The sequence below is a fragment of the Cryptosporidium ubiquitum genome, assembly GCF_001865345.1.
Source record: "Cryptosporidium ubiquitum isolate 39726 chromosome Unknown contig_5, whole genome shotgun sequence".
In the NCBI taxonomy this organism is placed as follows: Eukaryota; Apicomplexa; class Conoidasida; order Eucoccidiorida; family Cryptosporidiidae; genus Cryptosporidium; species Cryptosporidium ubiquitum.
The window spans coordinates 1-23,771 of record NW_021639809.1 but is presented as its reverse complement, the minus strand read 5'-3'; the positions used below and the strand labels follow the sequence as shown (position 1 = coordinate 23,771).

The 23,771-nt window shown below is 33.9% G+C and overlaps 13 protein-coding genes across 13 annotated transcripts; 10 read left to right on the top strand and 3 right to left on the bottom strand.

Annotated features, from left to right (window-relative positions):
• Positions 1-191: 191 nt before the first annotated feature.
• Positions 192-1,418, top strand: cubi_03086 (WD40 domain-containing protein; the record flags this gene model as incomplete). The annotated part of the gene is made up of 1 exon (XM_029020099.1): positions 192-1,418. The coding sequence occupies one exon, from the start codon at positions 192-194 to the stop codon at positions 1,416-1,418; it is 1,227 nt and encodes a 408-aa protein (XP_028876106.1).
• Positions 1,419-1,716: 298 nt separating this feature from the next.
• On the top strand, positions 1,717-3,240 carry cubi_03085 (uncharacterized protein; the record flags this gene model as incomplete). The annotated part of the gene is made up of 1 exon (XM_029020098.1): positions 1,717-3,240. The coding sequence occupies one exon, from the start codon at positions 1,717-1,719 to the stop codon at positions 3,238-3,240; it is 1,524 nt and encodes a 507-aa protein (XP_028876105.1).
• A 228-nt stretch (positions 3,241-3,468) lies between these two features.
• cubi_03084 (UDP-N-acetyl-D-galactosamine:polypeptide N-acetylgalactosaminyltransferase) lies at positions 3,469-5,013 on the top strand (the record flags this gene model as incomplete). The annotated part of the gene is made up of 2 exons (XM_029020097.1): positions 3,469-4,660; positions 4,715-5,013. The coding sequence occupies 2 exons, from the start codon at positions 3,469-3,471 to the stop codon at positions 5,011-5,013; spliced, it is 1,491 nt and encodes a 496-aa protein (XP_028876104.1).
• Positions 5,014-5,296: 283 nt separating this feature from the next.
• On the top strand, positions 5,297-6,892 carry cubi_03083 (uncharacterized protein; the record flags this gene model as incomplete). Its single annotated transcript, XM_029020096.1, has 1 exon — positions 5,297-6,892. One exon carries the CDS (start codon positions 5,297-5,299, stop codon positions 6,890-6,892), a length of 1,596 nt encoding a protein of 531 aa, XP_028876103.1.
• Positions 6,893-7,352: 460 nt separating this feature from the next.
• Positions 7,353-9,542, top strand: cubi_03082 (uncharacterized protein; the record flags this gene model as incomplete). Its single annotated transcript, XM_029020095.1, has 1 exon — positions 7,353-9,542. One exon carries the CDS (start codon positions 7,353-7,355, stop codon positions 9,540-9,542), a length of 2,190 nt encoding a protein of 729 aa, XP_028876102.1.
• A 1,617-nt stretch (positions 9,543-11,159) lies between these two features.
• cubi_03081 (uncharacterized protein) lies at positions 11,160-13,244 on the top strand (the record flags this gene model as incomplete). The annotated part of the gene is made up of 1 exon (XM_029020094.1): positions 11,160-13,244. The coding sequence occupies one exon, from the start codon at positions 11,160-11,162 to the stop codon at positions 13,242-13,244; it is 2,085 nt and encodes a 694-aa protein (XP_028876101.1).
• A 47-nt stretch (positions 13,245-13,291) lies between these two features.
• On the bottom strand, positions 13,292-14,581 carry cubi_03080 (protein disulfide isomerase-related protein; the record flags this gene model as incomplete). Its single annotated transcript, XM_029020093.1, has 1 exon — positions 13,292-14,581. The coding sequence occupies one exon, from the start codon at positions 14,579-14,581 to the stop codon at positions 13,292-13,294; it is 1,290 nt and encodes a 429-aa protein (XP_028876100.1).
• A 269-nt stretch (positions 14,582-14,850) lies between these two features.
• Positions 14,851-16,130, top strand: cubi_03079 (arsenical pump-driving ATPase; the record flags this gene model as incomplete). Its single annotated transcript, XM_029020092.1, has 3 exons — positions 14,851-15,015; positions 15,068-15,973; positions 16,026-16,130. The coding sequence occupies 3 exons, from the start codon at positions 14,851-14,853 to the stop codon at positions 16,128-16,130; spliced, it is 1,176 nt and encodes a 391-aa protein (XP_028876099.1).
• Positions 16,131-16,160: 30 nt separating this feature from the next.
• Positions 16,161-18,203, bottom strand: cubi_03078 (uncharacterized protein; the record flags this gene model as incomplete). Its single annotated transcript, XM_029020091.1, has 1 exon — positions 16,161-18,203. One exon carries the CDS (start codon positions 18,201-18,203, stop codon positions 16,161-16,163), a length of 2,043 nt encoding a protein of 680 aa, XP_028876098.1.
• A 378-nt stretch (positions 18,204-18,581) lies between these two features.
• cubi_03077 (ribosomal protein L38) lies at positions 18,582-18,821 on the bottom strand (the record flags this gene model as incomplete). Its single annotated transcript, XM_029020090.1, has 1 exon — positions 18,582-18,821. The coding sequence occupies one exon, from the start codon at positions 18,819-18,821 to the stop codon at positions 18,582-18,584; it is 240 nt and encodes a 79-aa protein (XP_028876097.1).
• Positions 18,822-19,248: 427 nt separating this feature from the next.
• Positions 19,249-19,632, top strand: cubi_03076 (uncharacterized protein; the record flags this gene model as incomplete). Its single annotated transcript, XM_029020089.1, has 1 exon — positions 19,249-19,632. The coding sequence occupies one exon, from the start codon at positions 19,249-19,251 to the stop codon at positions 19,630-19,632; it is 384 nt and encodes a 127-aa protein (XP_028876096.1).
• A 288-nt stretch (positions 19,633-19,920) lies between these two features.
• On the top strand, positions 19,921-21,651 carry cubi_03075 (putative low complexity protein; the record flags this gene model as incomplete). Its single annotated transcript, XM_029020088.1, has 1 exon — positions 19,921-21,651. One exon carries the CDS (start codon positions 19,921-19,923, stop codon positions 21,649-21,651), a length of 1,731 nt encoding a protein of 576 aa, XP_028876095.1.
• A 782-nt stretch (positions 21,652-22,433) lies between these two features.
• On the top strand, positions 22,434-23,581 carry cubi_03074 (uncharacterized protein; the record flags this gene model as incomplete). Its single annotated transcript, XM_029020087.1, has 2 exons — positions 22,434-23,331; positions 23,388-23,581. 2 exons carry the CDS (start codon positions 22,434-22,436, stop codon positions 23,579-23,581), a joined length of 1,092 nt encoding a protein of 363 aa, XP_028876094.1.
• Between the last annotated feature and the right edge of the window lie 190 nt (positions 23,582-23,771).

Below are 23,771 nucleotides of genomic sequence, written 5' to 3'. Positions count from 1 at the left end.
TTATAACCAATATTAGAAGTTAGATTCATGCAAAAATTCAATATATGAGTGATAACTAAGCCAACTCCTTTTCTCAGTTTAATAATTTTATTTAAATTCACAAGTACGTGGACATGGCGCCAATTGTGGGCGGTAGAACATAACTCCAAAGAAGTGTTAATGCGATAAAATGCAATAAAATATATGGCCAGATGTTTACACAACACGACTTCATTCCTGGTCATGATTCATCGGAGGAGGCGAATTTACTGAGTCACAGAGCCATTTACCGGCCTGCAGTGGACAGCAACTCCTTATTAGTAGACTATTTGGATTCTGGAATTTATAGTGACAGAAAAAAAAGCAGTTTTACTTTAAGCAACAGTAATCCTCTGGACATTAGGAATATTGGATTTCCATTCGAATTGAACAAATACAGAAGTGACTTGATATGTACACAACAGGCTCGCGTATCATTACGAGCTAGGGCACCATGTGTAACTATCGAATGGTACCCTGGTGGAAGAAGATTAGTTGTAGGTACTGTAGGTGGTGAGCTGACTCTTTGGAATGGAACATATTTTTCATTTGAGGATCTTAAGAGTGTTCCGTCAGGTCAAGGAGCAGTTTTGGCCTTAAACTTTTCAAAGCAGGATGACTTTATTGCATGCGGAGACGGAAGTGGAAATATAGTACTATTAACCCCTTCTTTAGCACCAATAGCATCGTTCAGACAGTTTTTAGGCCATGTTGTCAGAGATGTCACAATATCTCCTACAGGAAACAAAGTGGTAGCAGCGGCTGAGAATGTTCACCCTATAATTATTGATGTTGGCTCTCAAAAAATTGAAAGTTCTCTAACTTCGAGAGGATACGATATTACTTTTGCACAGTGGCATCCAATTAAAGGACTAATTGCTACAGGGTCTCAGACCCATCAGCTTCACCTTTGGGATCCTAGAACAGCTAATGCTATTGGAACTATTTTTGGCCATAGGCATACCGTCGTGCGAATTAAATGGAGTTCTTCAGGCAAAATGCTTGCTTCTTCAGGAAAAGACGGTGCATTGAAAATTTGGGATATTAGACAATTATCAAAGCCAATAACCACTTATAAAACAAAATGTGATGCTGTGAGTATATCTTGGCATCCAGAAGTTGAGTCTTTAATGGCAGTTGGATTTTTTGATGGTGACATTGCTTATTATAATATTGATGTTAATTTTGGAAATCCACTTGGATTAATTCCCTCAGCACATCAAGGAGCTGTTTGGGGAGTTGCATGGCATCCACTTGGGCATTTGGTTGTTTCTAGTGGTCAAGACTCTAGGCTCAAAATATGGTCTAGGAATTTGTGTGGGAGCCCTGGAACTATAAATGAGCATGAAATACTACCTCAATTATCGCTTCCACGGCAAAATCCGACCATGGCCAAATGATAATGCAGCGATTATAATTAGTTTCTTAGTTATTATGACTTTCTATTTAAAAACTTTAAATTATAATTATTAATTTATTTCTTATAATTTTTTTTGACTATCTTCATGTTATTTTCCCTTTTGTATTTATTGCAATAAATGCGCGCCACATTTTTTTCGTCATTGTCAATAATTAACTGTAAGATAACAATACAAGGCTGAATAATAGAACAAACTTTTGTTCTATTATCTAAAAAGATTCATACCTCGAAATAGCTATTAATAAATGTATATTTTACCTGAGTTCTAATTGAATTCAATGTCAACATTGTATTTGGAGGCAGCCAAAGTATTGAACAAGATTGAAAAAAAGAATGTAGGAGTACGTTCAGCTATCTATTCAGAAAAGCAAAGGAAATGTAACATTAGAAAGTTAAGTGCACTAGTTCATGGAGTAAATAGAAAAAAGAAAGAGCTTGAAGTTATTCTTCAAAAAAGCCATTTGTTAAAAGGTTCAGACATTAGCCAAATTACGAATTATTGGCTATTATTGGTATTAGCATACGAACAACTATTTGGGAGTTTGAAGATTCAGGGGGGAGGAGCTCTAGCAAGATTGGTTCGAAAGAATAAAGATAAGCTTTATGAATGTTTTGCTAGAGAGTATCCTGAGTTGGTTAATGAAAAACACCATTTAAAGGTTCATGAGAAAATTCCAAGGTATTTAAGGGTAAATACTAGTATTGAAAGCACTGAGTCAGTATTAAATTCAATTTTGGAGCAAATAAGACAGACAGATCAATTCAGAAATGAAAATGAGGATTTTTTAAAGTATGTTTGGATTGATAAAGATATTAAAAATTTAATTGTTTGTAAGAACGAGATTGCCAAACTGTTATGTTTAGATAGGATACCAAGTAATAATGAGTTAATTAAAACATCTAAAGTTGCATTGCAAGACAAGGGAAGTTGTTTTTCTGCAGTATGTGCAAAAATAACTCCTGGAGATTTTGTATTAGATGCTTGTTCTGCTCCTGGAAGTAAATCATTGCATATTATTGATATGTTTAAAAGAAAAGGGCGATTGGTCGCTTTAGACAAGGACTTTAATAGAATAAAAACTTTGATAAAAAGGATCTCGGAAGTTCCATATTTAGCTGGACCTTTTATTTATAAGAGCAAGAACTTTGAACTGGTAGAAATTGAAGGAATAACAGACGAATGTTTATCAAATGAAATTGGCTGCATATTTCTGGACAAAGAATCAAAACTTATTAAGGACAATAAATCAATAAATATTAGTAGTTTGGATAAGACTCAAGCACCTGATCTACTTATTCAAATAGCAAAATGTGATTTCCTAAATCTGATACCTGATACAGACGATCACCATTTACCTTGGTATCACTTTAGAAATACCATATCTAACATACGTGTAATTATTTTAGATCCTTCTTGTTCAGGTAGCGGACTACCTCAACATGGTAAAGTTGAAAATGAAAATATAGAAAAAAGGCTTAAAAGTTTATCAGAGTTTCAGACTAAAATGCTAATACATGCTCTAACTTCGTTTCAATCTGCCAATACCATTTGTTATTCAACTTGTTCGGTATTCACAGAAGAAAATGAACAAGTTGTGTTTAATTCTCTCGAGAAGTGTAAAGATAGTGAAAATTCACGATTTTCACTTGACTTTGCGGTTGAAAACTGGGAGAACCCCCCTAGAACATGCCAGAATTATTCTTTTAGTGAGATTTACAAAAAATGTTTATTTGTAAATCCTGAAACTCATAATTGCAGAGGATTTTTTCTCGCAAAGTTTGTAAAAAATTCGTCTATTTGAACTTATAAATTGATTAAGTGCAAATTTTTGTAAAATCTTAGTTAATGGATTATATAGGATCATTAGTTTATTATACGCATTTAATTAATATTTTATTCAATTCTGCACACACTTTGAATACGTAAAAAATTAAATTATCTATGGAAATTTTAGAGATAATTTTTAATAATTCCTAGTTAAGACAAAATGAGGAATTTATTTTCTTTTGGGATTTCAATATACTATTTGATGTTGGAATTCGTATTGACAACTTTTGTTTTTGGATCAAAAGATGAATTCTCAACACTTCCCAAAAAATTAATTAGTTCTTGGATGGAAGAAAATAAATATGCTGGATTATATGGGAAGTCAGATATATTTTCAGTTGTGATTCTTCCAGACTGTGAGGATAACGAGCTGGTTGATGTTACAATAAATAGTATACTTTTGACTGCAAATAGAAATTTACTTCACGAAATAATAATAATATCTAATGAATGCCAAGATTCTGGCAAAGATATCAAAAGTGCCTTAGGCGAGAAATTTTTAGATAAACCTTTAATTAAAATAATTGAAACAGAAATGCAAGAATTGGGAGAATTACAGAATCTTGGAGCAAATAATTCAACAGGTGAAATAATAATGTTTGTTTCAGCAGCAACACTTTTTCCAATTAATTGGATGTCTCCAATAATGAGAAGTTTAAGTGATAATTTTAATTCAATTATAATCCCAGGATTTAAAAGGTTAGAAAAGAATAATTGGAGATTTTCAACAAATGACCCCGTATATTCACCAAAAATGATGTTTACAAAAAATGAATTTGAATTAATCAATATTCATACATCAAATAATAAGGTCCCAATGTTTTATTCAAAAATCTTTGCGACTACAAAATCATGGTGGGAAAAAATTTCAGGACTTTCTGATCCAACAATTAACTTGATTTTCAAGGCAGGTATTAACTTGGATATTTCTCTGAGATCTTGGAGTTGTGGAGGCCGGGTAGCACAAATAATAGAACTATCTTTTGGCGTCACCAACGTAAAAATCCCACAGCCCTCATTCGAAATGAGACAAATTCTGTTAGAATCTTGGTTAGATGATTCAATAGTACAGAATATTTTAAATAATAGCAAGAAGCTTAATAACTTTATGAAATCATCGTCAAGTTTATTCGAGGCCCTGATAAATAAACGTAAAGAACTTATAAAAGAACATGAATGCGACAAAAAAACAATATTTACTTCCAATTTTTACAATGAGTTAAACGAAGTTGGGCTTATAGAATATCCAAAAAGCCAGATAATTTCCAGTGATAATGGTTTATGCTTTACTTTAATTGGGGACCCGAAAAAACGGGGGGAAAAGAATTTTGAGTTGAAATTATTAAAATGTAAAACCAATGAAAACACACAGAGCTTCTATATTGATAGTGAGAGTAAGTTTATTCTGAAACTTGTATTTCCATAAATTGAATATTACTAATTTTTAGGGAATATCATTCGCCACATGTATTCAAATACATGTTTAAGTATAGTTCACAATAAAAAGGATCCCGACTATGAAAACAAGAAAATAGTACTAGTAGAATGTGATCAGAACAATATATATACTCATATTGAGTACTGGAAGAAGCGACTTATTTTTGGTTCTTACTGCATACAACCAAAAGAGAAAAATGCAGAAATGTACTTAACTAAATGTATAGGTGAAGATCATAATTCCAAGCAATTACAAGAATATTTTCTTAAAGAGCTTGAAAGTGATATAAAGAGGGATAATATGCTATAGAGCATATATTGCTGTCATCTATCATATAAAAGTAGTATTTCTAAGGCTAGGTTAATCAATACATTATTTTTTGTTTCAAGATTATAACTACAAATGTTTTGGCGCCATGGCGCTAAACTAGACGGAAGTAATTTTGTTATTTTACTGTAAACTATGACATTTTGTTAGGAAAAAAAAAGAGGAAAAAATAGGACTGTGTAGTACAAGTGTTGGTTTGATTTGGTGTATAGTTATATTTTTATGAGTATTTCGATTTTCCCAGTAGCCCTGTAATTTCCAAACCATGACTGATGTTAAAAATGATTTTAAGTTTGGAGATTCAAGCAAATACAGGCGACATAGTTCACTATCTGGTTTAAAAGGTGTCAAAGATAAAAAGTTGAGAAGCAAGTTGGCTTTACAACAACAAATATTTCATACAGCATCAGAGAGATTGGCGAATAGTGAAATACTTCTACCTGAAACACCTGGCTTTCTTGAGACTGAGGGTTTAGAAAAAAGTTTTTCAATAACTCAAAATGAGTTGAGCAAAAACATCAGTATAGGGGCAGTAAACAAACGTTTTTCCTTAGATTTGTCTTCTGGCCCTTACTCTGTAAATTATTCTAGAAATGGAAATCAACTTTTAATGGGAGGAAGAAAAGGCCATATTTCAATGTTGGACGTATCAAATGGAGCCCCCAATATCCTGCTTGAGTTACCTTTAGAGGCTGAACAAATAAATGATGTACAATTTCTTCACAACCATACATTGTTTGCTGTAGCTCAAAAAAAGTATATTTATGTTTATGACCGTGAAGGAATAGAAATACATTGTATACGTGATCATGTGATGTCACCCTACAAGCTGGATTTTTTACCTTATCACTTTTTACTATGCAGCATTGGAGAGTTTGGTGAGCTTAAGTATCAAGATATTTCCACTGGCCAAGTTGCAGCCTTACACAAAACTGGGAGAGGACCCTGTCATATTATGAAGCATAATCAGTATAATGGAGTAATACATTTAGGGCACAGTGACGGAGTGGTTTCCCTTTGGACTCCGAATGTATCAACTCCAGTAATGGAAATTTTTGCGCAAAGAGGCGGAGTCACTGCTCTAGATATCAATAATAATAGCTTGATTACTGCAGGTAATGATAACTCTTGGAAGGTTTGGGATATTCGAAAAACTTCTAATTACACTCCTCTTTATAGCTATAATTCGTTTGGAAGCTCAGTTAGGTCCGTTTCAATTTCTGGCACTGGATTAGTGGCTTTGGGCTTTGGTAGCCACATTCAAATTTGGAAAGACCTATTTTCCAAATCGAAACAAAAAATGCCTTACATTACTCACAATCACCCAGGAGTTCGTGTTTCTGAGGTTGAATTTCAACCTTGGAATGATGTCTTATGTATTGGGCATACTCATGGCATTGAAACAATGATTGTTCCTGGTGCGGGATATGCAAACTTTGACTCTAGAGAGTGTAATATCTTTGAAACATCAAAACAAAGAAGAAACAGAGAAGTTAGAATGCTATTAGAAAAGCTTCCTGCGTCCACTATTACATTGTATCCTGACCTAATCGGGAAAATCAATAAAACTCCTCGTGTCGTTGACGACTTGGAAGAAAACACTCAAGACGAGAATAAGCTTTCCAAACAAAAGAAGAAAAAGAACAAAAAGAGGGGAAGGTCAAAAATAACCAACGTTCTCAAAAATAAGCAAATTGCCTATTCAAATATGGTTAGAAGCAAGGCCAGCAAAATTGCAGCTCAAAGAAGGGAAATGAAGCAAAATGTTGAAACAACTAATACCAGCTCTTCAGCTGAAACTACCAAGGCAACTAAAAAAACAGTGACTAGAAATGCACTAGAGAGGTTTAAAACACTCTAGATATTGTTTTAACGTTAATTATATTACTATGTAGATTTAATATATAATAGCCAATAATTTATTGTTGAAAAACTTAGCATCTTTTTGTATCTAGTTTCACCATTATTTAAGAAACGTTGAGTAAAACCTCATAATTTTTATGATTCTACTATTTTAATTAAAAAATCAAACCCAGTGTGTAAAAAAACATTAATAGATAATTTATACTGCGACATATATGTCTGTGAAGACGAGGAACTGTGAATGGCATTTTTGCCAACTTGTGGCGCCAAACCAAGTGGGGCTTAATTAATTGTGTGGAATTAATAAATAAAATAAATTGATTAAAGGATTTGTTGAACTAATGTTGAAAAGATAATTCCGATATTTTATTCAAGATATAAAACAAAGTACATGAACTTTGGATTATTTCTTTGTGGCAAAGCTCATAAACCAAGCTTTGAATTGTTACTTTGAAGTAATGAGGTTTAGTTCAAAAGGAAGTGGGATTTCCGTGTTGATAGAGTCAACAACATCGTCGGGGGAATCTCATGGATTGTATGATTATGAGAAAAAAACAAAGTTTAATCAGACACTATCAATAGATGACACAAAATGTTCATATATAATTTTTTTAGAAAATGAAACTGGCCAATTAATTGTTCAGCCGGAATTCGACAACAATCTAAAATTTCATGAAAATTTGCACCAGGAATCAGCTCAGAATTTGAGATGTGGATCAAATGGAGTGATAATTAGCAACATTCAGGACTTTGGCAAGGAGTTTGTGCCAGTACTTAGGTTGTATTTGTTAAAGAATTCCTGGTTTGTAGAAGTTATTAAGGATATCAATAGGCAATTAAGAACCTCAAATACTTGCTTTAACCAGCCACAACCACCGTCCGTATCTGGTTACAGTATGGACCTTTTCTTCCGTTCTATGCCAAAGTCTGGTTCAAGTAAGGGAAGAAATCATTATAAGGAAGATAATAAAGTTTGGTTGGTTGCCCCCAAAACTTCACCCGGAATACCTCTAATCAAGGGAGACCTGTTGAAGTTTGGTCGTTGTAAGATGTTAATTCATGACATTATAAATACATCTTCAGTGGCCAAGGAAGAGTTATCCAAAGCCCCTTTCTTACCATTGATCGGTCATCAAGACTTTCAGACAAATCTTGAATCTTTTCTTCATGTGTCCCCTTCAGCTGAAGCTGGTAAAGAGCCTGAAATTTTGGCTTGTTCTAAGGCACGTGCTATAGAGAAGGCTTTGGCTATTTATTCAAAAGATGATATCAAATCAGTTAGTAATCTCCCTGGTGACTCTTTAGTTGAGTGTGAAGATGTCACAACTAATTTTATTTCTTCCGGCTCCATTTCAAACAACGCAACTCATGAGGATCTCAATTTCCAAACTTTCCATGAAGAAAGTTACCGAACTATACAAATTGAAAACTGCGGTTCATCAGGGATAAATCCTGGTGTAGAAACTCAGATTCAAGATAAATATGAACAAATAGTAAATTGCGAAAAACAAAAATCTAAAGTTATTAGATGCTGTAGAATATGTCTTTTTGATGATGGCGACAGTTTTGCTGATGCTAATGAGCCTCTCAATCCATTGATTTGTCCATGTGATTGTAAAGGTTCAATGCAATATGTACATTTACAATGTCTTCGAACATGGCTTGAGTCACGCTTGGAAATCCCCCCAGAGTGGTTTCTTCACACTGAAAGAGGTTCCAGTACGCCTGGGAACTTTCTAGGAAACTCTATTCAGGTTCAGGGAGGAACTGAAAATTTCTCACAGCTACATTTTCGTGACCGAATGAAATTCAAAGTTATTAATCTACTCAAAAGATGGGCATCTCGTTTTTCTGGCTACAATTCTAAAGTAAACTCTCCAGCATGTCTACATTTAAAGAAGTTTGAATGCGAACTTTGTAAAGTTTACTTCCCTACTCAATTAAGGCTTGTCAATAACGATGGTTCTGGCTCAGCTTTTATACCATTATTCAGAGTCCCTCGCCCTAGATTCCCATACCTGGTTCTTGTTCCTCTTGAAGGAGACTTTTCTTCAAAGATCGGCCAGATTGTGGTTTCTTTTGGGGGAGCTGGTACATCGGTTTGTATTGGTAGAGGCCATAACTCTGATATTAGATTGGGTGAGATCAGTGTTAGCAGGTCGCATGCGCAATTTCAGCACTGCTACTTCTCAGGTTCCTACCAAATCTGTCTTTCGGATGTGAAGAGTAAATTTGGATCTCTTGTTGAGTTCACACGACCAATAAAACTCGGAAAGGAAAACTTATCTGTTCAAATTGGCAAGACTCTTGTTTCTTTTAAGACTTTCAAGTCTACTGGATCTGCTTCCAATATTTTACCTTTCTTTTCGGGTTGTATTGGCCGCAGAATGACTGCTTGTGATGCTCAAGAGTTTAAAAGTAAAGACCAAAAGATCAAAAAAAGTGTTAATCTCACTTTTGACTCCTCGTCCGAGTTGGGTTTTGGGGATTCTGTATTAATTAATTCCTTAGCAAATGTTTCAAACACAATTGACAACCGCCTTGAAGATTCTAATTACTTAGAGGAAGATATTAAGCAGTTAAATCATTTTGGGAATGTCTCCAACCATAGAGTGCCTCAGAGGCACAGTTATATTTTTGAACCTTGAATGAATATTATGAATTAGTGTGTGAGGAATATGCCTCATATATATTTTCTTATAATAAATGTTTTTACTTAAATTATTTATTTTTTTTCTGTGTATTTAATTGCTTTATCTTAAAATTCTAATATTGGAGTTGGAATTCTTGTTTTTACCCTCGCGCTATAAAAAAAAATGTGGTTGATTCATCTTAGCTTTAAAAAAACAGGAAAATACAAATCCACGAATAAATCAAATTTACCTATTGCTATAATTAATCAAAGATGACATTATGTTTTACTCATTTGTTTGAAATGGTTGTTTTAACAATGAATTCATTAGCAATCTTAAATGACAGAAGGTTCTTAAGAAAGTGTAAGTAATCTTATTTTCAAGGTTAAGAAACTTTTAAAGTTTTAAAATTAATATATATTTCTAACTAAAACTGAATTTAATCTTTCCTATTTTTATTTTTTTGCCTTAATTTAATAGATGGTCTTGACAAACCGATATATGGTGAAACAGCTAAAAATCAGATTACTATATTTTTATATGCAATAAGAACTTATTTAAGATGTAAGTTTAATACTAAAGAAGTGATCCAATTTAAAATCAATTGCTCAATAAAACTTTTTAGTTCCACTAATTGTTTTAAATATCCTAATAATATTTTTTGAACTAATTTTTGGGTAGAAGAGCATTAATAAAGTATTCAACTTGCTTGGAAAAAAAGGAGTAAAAATATTATAAATTAACTAATGAATACGTTCATTCTAGTTCAAGTAGTTTACATTCTTCCCTCAAGGAATCAATAAATTCACTAAAACTGAAATATATAACTTTTTCGTTTTTTTGAAATCGCTCCTGTTCATTTATGCTTTTTAGTAGTAATTTCTAATAATGATGAGTTACAACTACAATTTTGTATTGTACTTACTGGCAGCGTTTTCGAAATCATTAGCTTTAACTTTGGATCCGTTCCTTGAATATTATTAATTCTGTCTTCAATTAATTTAAGCGAAACCGAATCATCTAAAATTTAATTACTTAGTAAATCTATTTATATTTGTAGAAATGCCAAGAGCTACAAACCTTTGTGGGCTTTAGAATCTTCTAGACTAACTCTAATTATCGGCAGGAAAAAGTTAATTTTCAATTAAGAACATTTTATTAGTTAGTTCCTTATTTTTTTAGTGTAGAACTAAGAATACACATACTTTATTATTGAAATATCAGTTTCATCATCCGTACTCGTTATGCAAATTCCGCCCAAAAAATGGAATATCGCTTTTATATGTGAAATTAATTCAACTGGTTCATCAAGATTCATTGAAACAATTAATTAATTTTTCTAAAGTTATCCTTAAGTGTGTGTTTTCTCATTACTAATGAAATGTATGCTAACTTGACAGAGACCATAACAAATTTGTGTGGAATGGACGCCAAATTGGCGCCTTAATACATGTTAAATCTGTGTATGTAATTTCTGAAATTAATATCAATATTATAATAAATAATCATAAATCAAATATATATTTAATGCAATTAGAATATTGAAAAGTCAAATCTTTAGTATTTAATTGTTTCATTAAGGTTAATAAAAAGCTAAGAGAAATAGGCCTAAATTGCTTATAAGAATTTGAAATGGACGAAGATGAAATGGCTAAAGATAACAATGACTTTTTACAATTCAGATTAAGGGGAAGAGGAATGTTTAGTGGTGGGCCAAATAGCCCAGATAACAAAAACTTTTATAATGAAAGTAAGAATGAGAATGAGATATTGGATTCAAAAGTAGATCTAGAGTCACAGTATTCATTATACAAGATTATTCAAGAATGCTCACTAGAGGAATTAGCCTACTTTCAGGAGTGGGATGTAATATTTTCGGATTGGGTAGAGTTTCTGCATTCAAGGAGCCATGTAGCCGGTCTTATTAATTATATTTTGGGTGTGTTGGAAAATTTAACACGAAAAATTGAGCAAGAATGCATTTCTGATACTGAAAGTTTTGGAGAAATTATTATTGAAAAAATATTGTCAAATATGTTGTGTAAACATTTAATAACCAGCAAATCTAACGACTCCGAAAATTCTGGAAGGATTATTTTAAATACAAATATGATATATGAGCTCATTTTACATTTGAGTGATTCATGTGTCAAAACTTATTCAGAAACGATGAAATGTATTCAAAAGATTATACATTTTTCACAGCTTGAGTTAAGTAGTGGAGATTTCACTTCTTTATCTAAAAACAATGCCTCGGGAAAATCGCGAGAGTACTTAATTGATGGGTTAATTATGCAATTATGTAAGTTAGTTCAACACCAAAGTTCTATAATTAGAATTGAAGTCGTTGGAATTTTAATTTATGCTATTTTGGCGGTGCCAATGTCATCAAAATATCCATACAATCCAACTAGAATCGTCCAAGCCCTAGTTTGGTCTATTTATGATGATGAGGAGGAGGTAGTTTATCGTTCAATTGATGGTTTGAGAGTTTACTTATCTGTAGTAGGCAACGAGTATTTTAATACTGTTATCAACTTGGCAGTAGAAGCAATTCCAAAAGAAAGAAAGCAAAATTCTGTATTCAATCCATTAAGAATGCTTCATCAAAGAATTATGGAAAATGCTCAACTACCAGATATTGAGGATGGCTCAATAACTTTTGCAGACTTTAACCTTTCTTATCCAGAACATATTTCCAACGATCTGGAATATAAAATTGACGCAAAAATCACTAGAGCAAACCAAACTTCTGAGAACACTCATTCTGGTAACAATAGCAAGGTTTCTAAATTAAAACAAAGTGGTAAAGAGGTAAAAATTGATCAGACTAATAACAAATCAAAGATTAAAAATAATCCTAAGCCTCAGCTAAGTATTAAGAGAAAAGAAAATAGTAATTCAGAAGATGAGAACGGTGTCGGAGATTTTCCGGAGGCATACTCATTGAATAATGAGCGTCTGGAGGTTATTACAAAAACTGCTGTTGATTTCTTAATGAATAATGAGCTTTACATTGAAAACTGGAATCGTGTTGTTGAGGAAATTACTAATTTGAGAAGAATCATTATATACCACTCACTATTTTTAACAAAAGCTAGCAATTCACGTTCTCCCTGTACAAAAAACGTGATCTCACCCACAATAGTTGGGGAAAGTATTGCTAAATGGATTTGCTCGCTCAGATCTTGTGTTAGCAAGAGTGCAATGCAAGGAATAGAAGACCTATATCTGCATTGTGGATCGTCCCTAGATCTGGGTAAGTTACTAGACATCTGTCTAGAAAAAATTTTAAAACGTACAAATGACAGAAACAAATTCATTGCAAATGATGCAACAAAAACTTTGATAGCAATTTGCTCGATTAAAGCAGGTGATAAATTACTAGGAAAGTTAATTAATCATGGATCGAAGAACAGAAGTACAATTGTTATTTATAATACTCTCAAAGCTACTGCAATTGTATTGGAAAAAATAGGGACAAACATTGCAAAATGTAGCAACTTGCTCGCATGTCTAGAATTTATACACGGAAACATTAATGGTCCCACTCCTGATATTAGAACATATTCAAAAGTGTGTATTAAGATCATTCTAAGCAATGCTGATTGGAAATGCATTGCCCAGTTCCTACGAAAATCGGTTGCTCCATTTAAGCTAGCAAGAATGCATAAAGACTTTGAAAATGCAGTGCAAGGATCCAGAAAGCAAGTCTAAAATTCGAAATTATCATCCAAATCTAATAGTTTTGTCATTAGAATTTCTTATAGTTCGTCTGATTGACGATTAGTCTTACTTCCACTTTCATCATTTGAGTTTTGTTTTGATTTATTCGGTTCCCAAGGACTTACTTTAGAAATATTTGGTAGCTTAGGTAAGGGTTCTACTGGAGCTCGTCCTGTGGTCAAAGCAATAATAAATGAGTTCAAAGATTCTACTGTGAAGCTCCCTCTATGGGTTGAAAATCTTTGTTTCTCGTTATTGATTGCCACAACTGCAGGGTATCCAAATGCAAGATTTAGTTTCTCCTCAAAATCAAATTGAGACCCTCCTTCTGACCAAAGAAATCGAATTCTCATTGCTGCTGAAGCTGATACAACATCCTTATATATCTTTAAGTACTTTTCTCTCTCAGAATCGCTTGAGTCTGCAATATGAGGAAGGAAAGCAATCACGCACAGTCCTTTGGAACAAGTGTTTTCAAATACTTCTTGGCTAAGCATTTGTTTTATGTTAGCAGAGCTGGATTGAAATTTGATTGCAAATTCAAAAAGATCATTTGCTGTTCTGGGGCCATTATAATGAACCGGGGTTATTTCTTTCTTTTCTCCTGCAGGGAACATCAACAATGTAGGGAATCCTTGAATTTTATATCTATGAGCCATCATTGTGTGTTGAGTTGCATCCAGCTTAGCGATTTTTACCCTCCCGTCTGCCATACTACCAAGCTCCTCCCAATCAGGGGCAAGACTTTTGCAATGTCCACACCAAGGTGCATAAAACTTAACAAACCAAGAATTCTCTTTGTCCTTAATGACTAGATCTTCAAAGTTATTATCAGTCAGCTCAATAACACTAGATTTTCTTGAATTCTTCCCGGAATCCTTACTCTTGCTTGAACTCTTATTACTAGAAGTCTTTCCATTTAGACGAGAGTTTGTCACATCTTTGAGTGCTGAAAGAGCAGCATTTACAACAGATTCTGCCTTCCTGGGCCCAGTGAAGTCTTTTGGCTTTAAAGAATGTTCTGTAAAGATTTTTACTGTTGGGAATCCCTGAATTCCATATTCAGCCATATCACTCTGGTCATCTATAGCCACAACAGGGACAATTCCTTTGAGAACTTTTGCAGCCTTTTCATATTCAGGAGCAAATGCCTTGCAATGTCCGCACCACTCTGCAAAAAATTCCACCAAAACAACGGGATTTTCTTTAATTAACTTCTTTAGCTGTGCACCATTGATAACTTTGACTTGTGAGCTACTAGAATACAAGCATGTTACAAAAAGAGGAGCCAAGAAAAGCGTTAGAATAAATTTAAGAAGACTTCTCATTTGCAGTATATCAATCTTTTATACGATTTGAAAATCTCCCAAAGAATACTTGATGCAGAAAATCTATTTCAGTAGAAAATTATAGTCAAAACTGAGTTTCCCCTCAAAAGTGAGTACTCTCTCTTAAGACACCAAATCATTCATGCGCCAATAATAACTTAATTTTTCCAGTAGAATATGACTAATAAATAGAAATTGAGAGAAGAGTACATTTTTTAGAATTGAATTATTCAAATAATTTCTGAAAATTGCCATTCTTTCTAGAAAAGATGAGCACTACCTACTTTGATGCAGATTGTGATCTCGAACCCTCATTAAAGTCACTTTTCTATTTAAAAACTCTAAAGTGGATTTTTGTAGGGGGGAAAGGAGGAGTAGGAAAAACTACTACATCTTGTTCTATAGCAGCTAGATTAGCAGAGGAGAGAGAGAGTGTAAGTTAAATTTGTCAGAATTTTTAGAGTTCTCAAAGTTATCACATTTTAGGTACTAATTCTATCAACAGACCCTGCACATAATCTAAGTGATGCATTTGTTCAAAAGTTTAGTAATATCCCAACTTTGGTTAATGGATACAAAAACCTGTATGCAATGGAACTTGATGCATCATACCAACAAGCAGTAGAGTTCAAGTTAAAGGAGGAGAATAGCTTATTTTCAAAATTCCTCCCAGATTTAGTTTCCGCGCTTCCTGGTATTGATGAAGCATTAGGCTTTGCTACTTTAATGCAGTCTGTTAAGTCAATGTCTTACAGTGTGATAGTATTTGACACAGCCCCAACTGGACATACTCTGAGATTATTAAGCTTCCCTTCCTTGCTTGAAAAGGGTTTATCCAAGTTATTTTCAATTAAACAAAATATGTCTGGAGCACTCCAAATAATTAATTCTTTTAGTGGAAATGCAATAGAAGAAGAGACACTTAATTCAAAATTGGAGGATCTTAAGGCTATCACAACTTCGGTAAAGGAAACTTTCCAAGATCCATCTAAAACAACTTTTGTATGTGTTTGTATTCCTGAATTCCTATCAGTTTATGAGACAGAGAGGCTAATCCAAGAGCTTGCTAAGCAGTCAATTAGTTGTTCTCATTTAGTTGTAAACCAAGTTATGTTCCCAATAGATCTTCCAAGCGAAGGTGTTCAAGGAAACTCCCTTCTTAAAACCCCCCCTGAGTTGTTAAAATTAGAAGATATCCCCTCTAATCATTCAGAATTGGTTGAATTTACCAAGAAAATTGTTCAAAACTATAACCAGCTACTTTCTTACTCAAAGTCACTATATTCAAAGTATTATAGTAAAAGGAACATGCAGCTGAAATATTTGGAACAGATCCGAGATTTATATAGCTATGATTTTCATGTTGCATACATCCCAACACTAAACAACGAGGTAAGTAGCAAAATGACTCATCGAATAATTCATTAGTATTCTACGCTAATAGGTTAGGGGAATAGAGCTTTTGAGATACTTCGGGTCATTGTTATCAGAAGTATCCAATGTTGAGAAACTTCTAAGAATAGAGGATGACTTCCCAAAATTTGGTTAATTTATTAGGAAAGTAATTATTTCTATTAAATCAGCGTCTTTTCTTTTTGTGAGATCTCCTATTGCTTAAACTTGAAGAGAGAGCAACTTGCTTAGCTGTGGAAGGTTGAGCTGCCTTAGTTTCAATGCTACTAGTCGGAATTGCTCCTTGGTGACCTCCCTTTTCAATTTGACCCTTTTTAGAGTTTCTGTTTTTATTCAGCTTTCTAAATGATGATCTCTGTTCTTTTGGTAGCCACCTTTCAGGATCTGGAGCCTGACCTGGATTAAGTGGGTCAAATCCTTTTGGATATCTTGGTTTTCTCTTCTTACGCTTATTTTTGGTTTTAATAGTTAAATTCGCGTGAGACATGGATTTGGTATCCTGATTATCCTTCTCTGAAACTTTAGAGGGGGCTTCCATCTTTTCAAGAACTTCAGCATCAATCGAAAATATACTATTTGGAAGCTTTTTATCAAGTTGTCTCATATAAACCCTTGAAATCTCATATCCACAAAGGGTACAAGCAGAAACATATCCAGATAATGCAGAGTAATTATTAGAGTCAGCTAAGTCTTCGAGTACAAAGCGGAAACACTCAGCAGCTTCAGTAATCAAATTCACCATTAACAGGTGCTTTCCAAGTACACATAATAAGGAAGTTAAGCTACTATTTGACTCAGTACCTGGAGACATTGAGATTGCATAATTCAGTATTAATTTAAGTTTTTGTCTGATCATTTCAACTGGAGAGTTAGGGAATTTCTCAATTAGAATATTCTGAGTCAAAGTTAAAAACTCGTTAAATAATTCTGGAGAAATATTCCATTTATTAAAGTTACATAGAGATTTTTCGATAATAGAATCTAATATCTTAATGGCATTATTGATCATTTTTAATTTGAGCAATATCTTAAGAACTGAAATGGAAAATGCAATATTATCTGGGTTTTTATTATGTACAAAATCCATATGTTGCACTGCCTTTCTAGTCTTTCCTTGCAATAGAAATAATCCTATTTTGAATAACTCAAGTTTCAAGTTGTCCACAGAAAACTTCTCTGCTTCCTTTATATAGTGCTTAAATCCACTTTCATTATATAATAATAGAGCTTTATTTAGGGAAATGATAAAGTTTTGATTAACTGTCATCTTGTGTTCTATGTGGTCTTTTGAAGTAATTGAGAGACGCTTAAGGCCGTCAATATAAGTATGAGGATTATTATTATTTGAGAGTAAGAAATGGTTGTTATAAGCAACTACACCCAAATGGACCATTGAAGGTTCTAGCTTCACTCCATCCAATCCAAACTTTTTAAAAGATTCTTCATAAAGCAATTTCGCTTCTTCATTTTGACCTATCTGTTGCATAATATAAGCTCTCATAAGCATCAGTGAGCATTCGTCAGAGGGATTTGGAGGTTGCTGATCTTCTGATTCTTCATTATCCAATAGTGAGTTGTATAGAGATTCTGACATTTCTAGAGATGTCATGGCATTGTCAATATCATTATTAGATAAATATAAGCAACAACGATTAAACCAGTATTCAATTGAGTTAGTTAAGTAGTCAGGAATGTCAAAATCTCTAAAATCCTTCTTAAGATTGTGAATTGAGGAAGATACTGCCAATTGATTCACTTCAAGCATTTCCAATTCTACCAAGTTGTTTTCCTTAGAAATAATGGGTTCCATCAAAGAGTAAAGCCGAGCACACTCTTCAAATCGACCCAATCTATATAAAATTTGAATTTTCAAGTGGGAAATTGCACGGTTCTCTAATTTACTCAACATTTTTGTTGGATCACCAAGAGTTTCCAAAGTTTCCAAAGCATCTTTATAGTTGTTAATTCTATATAGACAGTACGATTTTTCAAAAGGAAGCTCAACACCGTCTTTTTCAAGTGTTTTAATAAAAAGCAGTGCCTGGTTCCACATTTTTCTCTGAATTAAGCAATATATTTTTGTTTTCAAAACTTCACTATCCGTACATCCTAGATGCTTAATTCTATCACATATATGTGTTGCTGCCTCATACTGTTCAGACTTAACTAAAAGTTGTAGTTCCTGATATAACCCTTCAACCTTTTCCATCTTTAGTGCATTATTATGGTAATTGTAAGAGTTTGAATAACACAACGAAATGGGGAATTATCTAGATGGAGACAGCAGAGCGGCACTGGTAAGTTTAGGGTCAAATAATAATTTTCTTTGAAAACCACGTTCTGGAGCAAGTTTTAAAACTCCAATTCTCAGAATCCAATCACAACGTGGCCTAAAGGTTCAACCTATCAATAAGATCCCACATTAGCTAGAGGTAAACCCACAAAAGTACAGGGTGGGACTATGCTATAAACAAAAAGTCCCCAAAATAAACATAATAAATAGTAAAATATCATCTTATTAATAACCTATTCTATTTGGGATAAAAAAGACGTAGAATTTCTACTTTATGTTCAATTAAACATAAGTTCACTTCTTAACAGAGCGAGAAATAGTAGACTTCTTAAGAGTTGGAGGTAATGATGACTCTAACTTCTTTGCCTTTTCTAAATCCTTCATAACCAATGTATACAAATAACGACTGCATCTGATCTTGAACTTTGTTGTGATGTGGTTATCCTTCTTAACCTTTACAACAGTCACTGATTTGGCATCTGCACGTCTAGAAGTATTGATAAAATCTCTCAAGTCTGTAATTTGGATGGGCATTTTTACTAATTAAATCAAAAGTCAGAACCTTTAGTATATTCGATAAATCCGGTTATCCTTTGACTAGTATTTTAGAAAGTCTGAAGTTATACTAGAAAACCACAAATTTCGCCTTTACACGATCTTCCAAACTTAGTTACCGCAAATTTCGATACTTACATTAAAATTATGTCTCAATATGTCTCCAAATTATGCGGTTAAAGTTGAGCACTAAAAAAAAATGCAATAATTTGCGCGTAAATGAATTTTTGCAGTGAAAAAAACATTTTAAACTAATAAAATGTGTATTATTTAAGCAAAGCATAGAATTTGTTAATCATTATGAAGAAAAATTGCTTTAATTTGGAATGGCCGTATTCATTGAATAACTTATTTATAATTTGATAAATTTTCGTATCAAGCGCTGATATCCTGGATAAACCCATATATGCATTTAAGATCTATAAAAAAAATTGATCAGGATCCTCATTTTAATAATAGTTGTCTAGAAATGAGTATTTTCAAAAGCTTAATAAAAAAATCAACAGGTCTAAGTAGTGAGAAATTAATTGGGTCAATTTGGGATGAAAGGGGAATAAGACTTCCACTCATTTCAATTTTTTTATCATTTCTTTTCCCACCAATTGGTTGCATAACATTCTTAGTAATGTCAAGAGCTCCGAAATCAAGTACAAAGTACAGAATATCAGTTATAGCCTTATATCTGGGGTCATTCCTTTCCGTAGTTTATACGTTTCTAATAGCAATGTTTTTACTATCAATTACTGGCCCTAAAAGAGCTTCTTATGTACACACTGGAGTTGCATACTAGATCACTAGATAAGCTGGAGGAAACACTATTCTAGGGAATTTAGAATTTTCTAGGGCTATAAAGTATTTTAATTTAATATAAATATTGCTTTATTACCTGATAGTTTCTCATAATCTTTATTTAAAAAATGACGATAGACAAGACGGTATCTGGATGTTAGCATGTGTGTTTATTAAAAAATAAATTGCAAATGGAGAATGATGTAAAATAAATTAGTAAAGTGAAATTTTAAAAAATAAAATGTAAATTTTTTAACTCATGTCTAAAGTGCGATTCGAATAAATAATAATGTCGGAAAGTATTAAGGCAGGGTTAAAACCACCACCTCCAATTTCAAAAAATACGATGATTGGAAAGTCACCAAAAGACTTGCCTGGACCTAAAAAATTACCAGGAGCAGGTTTGGTAAAGATAAACTCAAAACCGGATGATTTGCCACAATTGAAACCTCCGGCACCTAAAAGCCAGGTAACAAAGTCGGAGACACCTGAACCAAAATCGGTAGTTTTAACAAAGCTCAAAGCAAGCATCAAGCCTATTACTGTGAAAAAAGTTGGTATAGATGCTCCTAAGATGGGCTTACCTAATAAAGATGATTCATCTACGAAGCAGGGGTTTCCAAAAATGCCAATAAGTAAGATAGATTCTTCAAAAAGCGTTGCTTCTCTTGAAAAAGCCCCTCCAGCAAAATCAGTTGATTTGGCATCAGTACCTTCAAAAAGCGAAGTAAAAACAACTCCAACTGTTAAATTTCAAATTCCGGTTACAGACTCGTCTACAAAAGCTGAATCTAAGATAGAACAAAAGTTGGAATCTCAACAAGAGCCTTCTTTGCCAAAGTGCTCTGAGCCAAAAGCTAATTTAATTCCCTCCAAAGAGCAGACCCCAAATCCTAATTCGGTTCCGAATAAGCCCCCTGTTCCTTCTCCATCTAATACTCATGCACCGGCTAGCCAGGAATCTGTCTGCTCAAAAAACCCAATTAATAAAACAAATGTTAATTCAGGAATGAATCCAAACAGTAACTTTCAGAATGGAATATTACCCCAAATGGGAGCTGGAATTAATGGAACTCCGAATTTTCAAAATTTAGACCCTGCAATATGGCAAATGGTTACAACTATCGCAGCAATTTGTAGTGCCGCATGTCAGAATGGTGGAAGAAGTAGAAACAGACATTGCTGTAGAAAACATCATTCTAGAAAGCATAAAAAAGAAACTGAGCTTAAAGATGTTGACAGCAATAGTAGCAACAAGGAATCAATTGATTTAAATGAACTTCAAGTTGACCAAACTCCAAAAGAAAGTGTTAATGACAATAACAAAAAGACCGGCGAAAGAAAGTTAAATCAAAATGATAATACTGTTAGTGGGACTAAGTGGCATGGAATAGAGAAAAAGATTGCTACGATAAGAGGATTAAGGGATCTAGAAGATTCTGATTCCAATTTCGATGACGATGAATTGGCTGTATCTAATGCGTTGGCTCAAGGAATAGGCCAACCACGATATTCTGATGTGGTTGAATTCCCTAGTGAAATTCCAGCATTTAACGGACATTCAAAGACCAGAAGATATCTAGCAAAACAAGGAGTCTGTACTGGTCCAAAGTTTTCAAAGAGCCCATTTGTAGGCGGACTTTCTGCAGCAAGAAGAAGACCATATAGCAGTCTCACTGAAATGGCAGCTTATTTCTCAAATATTGAACCTCAAGATCAAAATGATGTTATTGTTATGCTCTTGGCATGTAGAAAACTTGAAAAACAAATTGAAGAACAACAGGTAGTCATGCAACTTTTAGAACATGATTTAAAGGAAGCACAATCCCTATTGAGGTTCCCCCCAGAATGGAGATCTCTCAACAGTAATGAGGTCTTGGGCCATTCTCCATTGCCTGCTGGACAGATTCCATCAACCAACGATCCTCCATACGTTTCGAATCATCCTAACATCGAACCACCTTGGGTTAATAAGAGACCTAAGGATGGACTACCTTCAAGGGCATCTACAAAACTATAAATTATTAAAGGTTTCATACTAAATTTAGAAAACGTTAACTTTAGGTCAAATATAACTCGTTAATCTTTCTTACATTAGGTAATTAAAGATAATACTCGTTCCTTATAAAGAAACCCCATTATTATCACGAATCATTTGTTTGCACATTTTTCCACAATCGAAATGTATAAAATAATAATTCGATATATAACAAGTTATTGTTATATATAGAACTACCCCCTCTCAAAAACTGCACTAGCCGGTAATCGAAACCGGGCCGACGCAATGGGAACGCGTCATCCTACCACTAGACTACTAGTGCTAACCGTTCTATCGTTTCTTCATATTAACTAACTAATTATTTTAGGCGGTAAAATTATGCTGACGTAATATTAACGTATTAATGACGTTTAAAATTTTCCCGCCTTCTCGTGTGAGGTGCATGTATTTGGATTTCATATGTAAAAATTGACGTATCTTTAAAGTCTAGCCCGTATTGCACCCTAATACATGCAAAGTATAAGTATACGTTTCTGTATGCAAGTGCATACTCTGTGAATTGAAGTGCATAGATAGGGAAATCCAGGATAGAACAGACAAGCATATTGTGCATTTTGAATGCACTTGTGATAACTCTCGTTGGCAAGTAGTTTTTTTGTCATATATTAACGCTGTATCATAAGTTTCGGCTTAACAAGTTCTTTTACACAGGGTTTGAGTTAGCCAACTCTAGTGATAAAGGGTGGCTTGCTGTTAACAATACTCAGAGCCATAATTATATATTCTAGGTAAAGCCAAAAATCATGGTGAATATTAAAGTGAGCTCATCAGCAATAGCCCTTGTGGCTATTATTATGAACCCACTTTTTTCACTTGCATTCAAATCAAGCAACCGATTAGAGATGAGAATTGAATCATCTGGTGCAGTTTTAAATGAAAAAGTTGCAACCCCGTCTCTTCCTTCAGATTTAGACCCAGTGACTTTCTTACTTGTAGATTCCACAGGTAAGAAATTTAGTCCGTATAATGGTAAACATGCTAATGCAACAACTACTTCTGCTGCTTTCAGTGCACCATTTGATTTGGATGTTAGCGGCATTCCAATCGAGCCAAGCACAAAAAAAATGGTTGATCCAGTCTCTTTAATGCTTTTTGATAACAGTACTGGTGTAATGTACGACCCAAATACAGGTACTGTTTTAGAAGGTTCAATTGCAGGTGTAAGAAGTGATTCTTGCTCCATAAGTGAACTTAACTTTACAACTACCACAGGATTTTCAACCGACCCATCGATGAACTGGCCAGTAAGTCTTACAAGTGGTGAGTTGAAGAATCCAAACAAAGAAACAACTATTTCTGGTTCAAGATCTTGCGGATGGAAACAGGGCTATAGTACTGATTCATCTACTGGATTTAGAATAGATTCAACCACTGGTCTCCCAACTGATCCATACTCTAACTGTCCATTCAACCCAGTATCTGGAAATTTGGTAAATAGATCTACAGGTAAGACCCTTCCAAACACTTTTGCAGGTGTTTACCGTTCCAACGAAACAAAAACTACTGAACCTGGAGCAAATACTAATTTCTTATTGGTGGACCCCAAGATTAATGCTCCTTGTAATAGTGAAAATTCCTTTGAAAAAGGTCAAATTTATGATATGAATGAAAAAGTATATGTCCCATTTACTAAGTGTGTTGGTGTAAAGCACACAACTACAACTACGACAAAGGCTACTACAACAACAACAACAAAGGCTACAACCACAACAACAAAGGCTACAACCACAACAACAACAACAAAGGCTACAACCACAACAACAACAACAAAGACAACGACCACAACAACAACAAAGGCAACAACCACTACTACCACCACAACAACAACAACAACAACAACAAAGGCAACAACCACAACTACAACAACAAAGGGAACAACCACTACTACTAAGACCACTACTACCACCACAACAACAACAACAACAACTACTACTACCACTACTACTACTACTACTACTACTACTACTACTACTACTACCACTACTACCACTACTACCACTACTACTACTACTACTACTACTACTACTACTACTACTACTACTACTACCACTACCACTACCACTACCACTACTACTACCACT